This window comes from Cynara cardunculus, assembly GCF_001531365.2.
Source record: "Cynara cardunculus var. scolymus isolate 2C chromosome LG 12, CcrdV1, whole genome shotgun sequence".
Classification (NCBI taxonomy): domain Eukaryota; kingdom Viridiplantae; phylum Streptophyta; class Magnoliopsida; order Asterales; family Asteraceae; genus Cynara; species Cynara cardunculus.
The window spans coordinates 10,274,248-10,281,319 of NC_037539.1; the positions used below are offsets into that span (position 1 = coordinate 10,274,248).

Genomic DNA, 7,072 nt, shown 5'->3' on the forward strand with positions numbered 1-7,072 from the left:
TAAATCTAAATGTAGTTTATGTAATGTATTTTAAAATTAATGTAATATCTTATTAATGTAATGTATTTTGAAATTAATGTAATGTTTTATTAATTATGTTTTTTTTAAAATTAAAAAAAATAAAAATAAAAATTAATTTATTGATTAATAAATATCATATTATAGTGTGTGTATATATATATATATATATATATAATATCATAATTAAATCCTTACAAATTTAATTATAAAAGAAAAAATAAATTAGTGGGTCCCATTAATTTAGCTATGATGTGTAATGGCATTCATGATCCTCCCCATTAACCTCCGTTGGAGATGTCCTATCTAGATTGAAAGTCCACCACATTTACAGGGAAATTGTAAAACAATAAAAAGTTCACTGAATGATCAGAACAAAAAAAGACAGTAGAATCACTTATCTCCAGTATATCCCTTTTTCATTCATGACTGGATTTCAAGATATAAAATGAGCTACATACATTGTATATCTGTTTACTACTTGTGATCTACTTCATAAGCTTTGAATATCCAGAATTCTCACTAATTAGCCATACCATACCACTTTCATAGTAGTGATGCTTTCTTACCTTGTACACATTACATAACCTTATTAACTTTCATCTGATTACCACATTAAGTACACTTTAAACGCTGCTAAAGACTAATGAACTTATGCAGGTTACATCCAGAAAAATCATAAGAATATACGCAACCAAAATTGTATAACAAGGTTTATTGGCGGGGACCTCATGGCCCCGTGGTCCACATTTTGTGAGCCCTACTTGCCATACCTCATAAGCAAAAAAGACAGTCTGTCCTCCCCTGGAATCGGACCTTTGCGGGCACGCCCAAGGCAAGACATTTACAGAAGGAGGTACCGATCAATTAATTGACTAGGGTGAGATTCAAACACTAGACCTCCTAGGAAGCCAAGTCCCCTTGCCACCACTAGACCAACTAGTGATTGGTAAAATTGTATAACAAAAGACATGGTTGTTCAGGAAACGGTACAGTTGAATTTTGAAGTGATCTAATACTTGCATTTTCATTTCTAGCCTGTTAGTTAACTAGTTTAGGATAAAAATCATTTGGATCGAACAAGCTTTATAATTTTGTACCTGTTCGTTTATCCCTGACATATTTGAAGAAGTGATTTTCAGCAATGCGTCAAAATTAAGATGATCTGGTCAGAACTATATATAAATGCCAACAGTTGCAGAAACCCAAAACCACAAAATGAGAAAGTAGGTCACGAGAAGAGAACAAAGTGGATCCACATCTTTTCTGCATCAGAAATCATGAAGCCGAGAAGCAAAAGTCTGATGTAGAAACTATGGGTGCTAGATTTCTACGCTAACAAGCTTCTGTCAACGAAAATGGCATAAACAATTGATCGTACAATGAAATCGACGAAAAATATACGGATGTTCTTAGCTGTTACCTAATGATTCGTAAGCAAGGATGCTTGGAGACTTGAGCAGAGTTCCAATTATTGGTTGTAAACCCTAACGAAAAATCGTGGAGGCTAGAGCGATTAAGCGGGCAGGGAGGTTCAGATCGAGATTGAGGAATCGAGAAGCCTGAGGAGATTGAGCACAGGGAGGTTCAGCGAAAGATTGAGAGGCCGCCTGTGGAGATCCAGATGTTTTAAGCTCTATTCACAATTTATCCCAATACTTTTGAGGCTTTTCCATTTTTTATTTTTTGGTGTAATCAAAATTTACTGTTAATAAAACTATATTACTAATCTATTGTGATTTGATATAGTTTTAATATAATATTTGATTTGATAATCACTTCCGTTTACAATCAAACTTTGATACATATTAGTTAAAATTTAAGATAACAAGTAATTTTACGTAAGCACAACTTATTAAAGTTTTATTTTAAATTCGCGTAAATAACTATAGATAAACATGATCAAATACATGATAAACATTCATTGTAAATATAAAAAATATAAAATATAATTAAGATAATGGTTGAGTACTAATAGAATATATAATTATTATCTTTATAAAAAATTATATTATTAAACTNATTATATTATTAAACTAAAAATAAATTACTTTGTTATTTAATCTAAATTAAATTATAATAAAAATTGAATTAAAAAAGTTACATAAAAAACGATAACTATTAAATATAAATTTGATACTAATACCCATTTGCTTTTTTCAAAAATATATTTCATTCAAAAATAAAAATATTATCACTTTCTCAAAACCACATAAAAAGTATTATATCGATATAGACAAAATAAAAACTAAACATTAAAATGAAGATTTATTGATATATTTTTTTCAAAAATTTATGATACCTTTAAATTTATATTTTATTCAAAAATAAAACATTATCGTTTTACCACATAAAATCGTATTATAACATCGATGGAGACAAAGACAAAATAAAATAAAACATTAAAATCGAGATGTATGTTACTACATTGTAAAAGCACCCCTCTAGTATTTTAGTAATATAATTAATATTTAGAGGGTGTTTGGGATTGTTTATTTAAAACAACTTATGTTTTTTTTGTAAAAGTGCTTATTAACTTATGTGGTATTAAATCAGAGTTTTGTAAAAAGTGTTTGAATTAGCTTACAGCAATACCAAAAAGTAATAAACTGATAAGTTATTTTTTAGTGTTTGGCAAATTTTGCTTATATATGTAAAATGACCAAAAAAACACTCTTCTATATTATTGACTTATAAGAGTGTTTGAGAATGCTTATTAACTTATTTGATTTTTAACATGTAAAAATTTATTTTATATCATTTATAATAATATATTTGAAAAAAATTTATATTAATAAGATTAATAATTAACAAACATTAATAAAACAAGGTTAAAATGGTAAACTGGTAATAAACAGTTTTTTATAAGTTATGAATAATTAACTTATCAAAAACTGTTTATTATCGAATTGGCATAGATATAAACAATTTTATTTTTCCCCGTTCAAATATTAGCATTTAGTTTATTATCGGTACCAAACTGTAAATCCCAAACACCCCTTATCAAAATCTGGAATCTTGCGTAACCGAAGCTCTAATAAACTGCAGCTGCACAACACAGGCAGCCTTTTCAAACTTCACACAATTTTGGTCCACCGCCGCATTATCTATGGGGAAAGCAGGTAAGTCGCCGGCGACGTCGTCGGTGTTCGAGAGAGTTCTACGCCGTCGGGTACATGAAACCTTCGGCAACGCCACTCCATCCTTCGACGAAATCGTCGACCGCCTCCGTGCCACTTTTCCCGAATACGGTCGCCACAAGCTCCAACCTTTCACTAGAATGGTGAAACAAGCCCTAGATTCCAGCAACAGCAAAGACAAGAAGAAATCAAGAAGAAACACTGACGATGACCGTCGATCTATATTCAACGATGACGATGACGGCACGTCACCGTCGCTACGCAGTCCTGCGAGCAAGAAGGCGAAGAAGATTGATAGCAGAGAGCAGAGATTGCAGATGTTGGAGATGAAGCATGTTGCACGGAGACGAATTAAGCTACAATCAACCTCTGAGTCTTCGGAATCGTCTTCTTCTGATGTAGAAGAAGATAGAAGTGCCGTTTCGACCTCCGATAATGAGGTTTATAGCCTGCAATTTGAACCAGAGTTTGACTTAACGAAATCGATGCTCAGAAACAAGTACAAAATTGATGGAAAAGTCGATGAAAAACGTAAAAATGTGGAGTTAGAGGTGGTTACCAATAGCAACAATAAGGTGAATACAAAAGTTGATTTGATGAAGCAAGATAGAAGGGTTAAGCCAGTGGTAAAAGCTAAGGCACAGAAACAAAAAAACTTGTCAAATGATGATGGTGTTGATGACAATGGGAAAGACGATGGGCCGTGGTTTAAGGACCTGGGTGGTATGGATGTAGTCTTGGTTGAGTTGAAGATGGAGGTGATTGTTCCTTTATTTCATCCACAGCTACCACGAAGCCTCGGAGTTAGGCCGATGACTGGTATTTTGTTACACGGGCCGCCTGGGTGTGGGAAGACTAAACTGGCTCATGCCATTGCTAATGAGACTGGAGTTCCATTTTATAAGATTTCTGCCACTGAGTTGGTCTCTGGTATATCAGGTAGCTTATATTATCTTTACTCAAATTATACTTTCGTTTGATTGCAACTCTATTGCAAAACGGGATATTAGCTTTTGGTTACAGCATCTGAAATCCCCATATGCACATCCCAGTAATTCTAGAGTTGAGTTATTGATTTGCTAGGCACGCAATCTTACATCATTTTGTTGTTTTCAGCTATGGTCACTTTCAGATAGCTTCAGTATAGAGAATTTAAGTCTGTTGACGATGGTGACATTGTTGGTGAGGTTTTTAGTGTAACTCTAACTCTGCACAGAGTTTACAAATTAGTCCTTTTATATTCGGGGATTAGTGAGGTAATATTATTACTATATACAAGAAAGTTCGGTTTAAGGGTTCCTTATAGGTAAGGTATAGCTAGGCCATTACGTTTTGACATAACATAATGAGGTTTGCCTTATATTCTCGTTATGACAAAACATTGTTCTTGTTATGACAAAAAATTGTTCATTTGCTATGAAGTTTGATCATGTTCGCAAATGCGGTGTGTGATAAGCGTCTTAGATAGCATCTTCATTTTGAGAAAAAGCCGCTAACAATAACCTAATATAAAGGGCTGAGATCATTTTTGGGGTCATGGTGTTTCTTGGTTGTTTTTGTAAGTTATGGATAAGTTTAAGTTTCATACAATTTGTTATCATGTTAAAGCAATTCTGCAAAGGATTGTTTTAATGGGAGAATTAGTTGGAGAACTCATTTGTTTTTGTCAACATGTACATTTAATCTTATGTTCATACTATAAGGATCATATCAACTATATTCTTAGGTAACTACAATAATCTGTTATCCTTCCACAATAATTATTTTAACTGATATACATTATCTGAAACTCAAGTAGGAAAGAAATTCATGTAAGCACATGGGCAAAGATTCAACTTATGGCACGAACGTTCCCATATGAGGTGTGAAAATTAATGAAAAAGAGGGGTGGGGGGTCAGATGTGAGTTCAGAGATTTAGGAATGAATTGTGGAATCTCAAAGGTAACACTTCCTTTACACTTTGCCCAATCATTTGAAGTACTAAGTTGATATATAATGGATGGCCTTAGCTTCATACACTATTCTCATCTAAACATCCCTAAACAAAATTCAGAAGTACTCAGTTAAAAACTTAGCCCATTAATAAACCACTTCACTATAGTGCAATGACAATTGAAAGGGCTTTGAAATGGCCTTGTCATAGTTGAGAAATTGTGAAGCACTAGGTAATCATTTCATGTGAGTGTTGTAATTTACTATCTTCAAATCACCACACGTCCTTTCGAACAAATTAACCTGAACCTATGTTGTCTTAAAAAGTGTTTCGTTGTCCCCACAAGGTATAGAATGAGGTTTAGCTATGTATCTATTTTCTAGGCTGGTTGGAGCTGGATATCATGTTTTGCAAGGCGAGAACATAGGTGACCAAGGTGGTATTTCTGTCTTGGGGTTATAGGGATAAAATTGCTAGCTATCCGGTGCTTGCATTTATTTGAATCTGAAAGTCATAAACTCTGCTGCTTGTATGATTTAAACTTGCATTTGCTGATGCATCTTAAGTAATAATCTCTCTCGCTCTCTTAATCTCTCTCGCTCTCTCTATCTCTCTATATATTTGTTCTATCATGTTGATGTTCCATAATCTTTAATGTGTTCCCCCTCTCATTGAGTTCATACTCAGTTCAGAAGTTCACACGGTATTGCAAGAATTTCAGGTGCATCAGATGAAAATATACGAGAGTTGTTTTCTAAAGCATACAGAACTGCACCGTCTATAGTTTTCATTGATGAGATTGATGCGATTGCTTCAAAAAGAGAGAACCTTCAAAGGGAGATGGAACGGCGCATTGTGACACAACTGATGACTTGTATGGATGAATCTCACAGAATTGCTAAACCAGATGATACGCCAAAAAATGCGAAGACATCTGAATGCAAACCGGGATATGTCTTGGTTATAGGCGCTACTAATAGACCTGATGCTGTTGATCCAGCATTAAGAAGGCCCGGACGTTTTGACTAAGAGATTACTTTAGGTGTTCCAGATGAAAATGCTAGAGTGCAGATTCTTTCGGTGCTTACACGCAATTTGAAGCTTGAAGGTGCTTTTGATCTTGTCAGAATTTCTAGGGCCACTCCAGGATTTGTTGGAGCTGATTTAGCGGCATTGGTGAACAAAGCTGGTAACCTTGCTATGAAGAGAATCATCGATGGAAGGAAGCTAGAGCTTTCTAGAGAAAGTACAGACACAGAACCAAATGAAGATTGGTGGAGGAAGGAATGGACTTCTGAGGAGATGGAAAGGCTTAGCATCACAATGTATGATTTTGAGGTAAAGTAAATTCATCTCTATAATTGCCATGCCAATCTTTGTGGAACGCTTTGTTTTACCTCATACTTTGCAACAAGGAAATATTTTGTTCCGAAATAGTTGGAGTTGGCTAAATAAATCGGAAAAAATTAAAGAACAACCAATGCTAACGTAAAAACGAGAACCTTTTAAGGTTCAGGGAAATGAATGGCGCCCTTATATGTGAGGCTAACCCTTTGACAAACTCTACTGATGCAAATTTAGTTAACTGCTTTTGTGCATATCAATTTTTGTTGATATTTAACTTGTTTAATGCCATCCTTGGTACAAGCCGTCTCTTCTATCCTAAGCATTCAAAGGTCTATGTTTGGAGATGATCAACCAACTGTTTTAAAAAGCGCCACAAAACGTTTATGAGGCGCCGCCTCTAACAGATCAGATTGTACGTGCGTCTTGATGGGTGAGGTGGTGGGCCGATGGGACGGTCCAGTTTTTATAAAAATACTAATTTTACTATGGAAACCGAATCGACATCTTATTCTTCTGCTTATATCAATTCAATACCAAACCAGTAAATTAATAAGTTTTTTGCTTCTATTGCTTCTCTCCAAGACTGCAACGAACAGTCAACCATTGTTTCTGCTCTTCTCTCCAACGATTTCT

General features: G+C 34.4%; 2 protein-coding genes across 4 annotated transcripts in view; one reads left to right on the forward strand and one right to left on the reverse strand.

Moving 5' to 3' along the window:
- Nucleotides 1–1,595, reverse strand: part of LOC112523020 (conserved oligomeric Golgi complex subunit 4) — an 11,132-nt gene extending 9,537 nt beyond the window's left edge. Inside the window, exons 1-2 of one of the 3 annotated variants that reach the window (XM_025132438.1) lie at nucleotides 1,442–1,595; nucleotides 1,119–1,183 (exon numbers count right to left, since the gene is read on the reverse strand). The gene's annotated coding sequence lies outside the window, so the exon portion shown is untranslated. The other 2 variants (XM_025132437.1, XM_025132436.1) reach the window with 2 other exon arrangements.
- Nucleotides 1,596–3,909: 2,314 nt separating this feature from the next.
- On the forward strand, nucleotides 3,910–6,427 carry LOC112522540 (cell division control protein 48 homolog C-like). The gene is made up of 2 exons (XM_025131736.1): nucleotides 3,910–4,097; nucleotides 5,814–6,427. The coding sequence occupies exons 1-2, from the start codon at nucleotides 3,911–3,913 to the stop codon at nucleotides 6,119–6,121; spliced, it is 495 nt and encodes a 164-aa protein (XP_024987504.1). The 5' UTR covers nucleotide 3,910; the 3' UTR covers nucleotides 6,122–6,427.
- The last annotated feature ends 645 nt before the right edge of the window (nucleotides 6,428–7,072 follow it).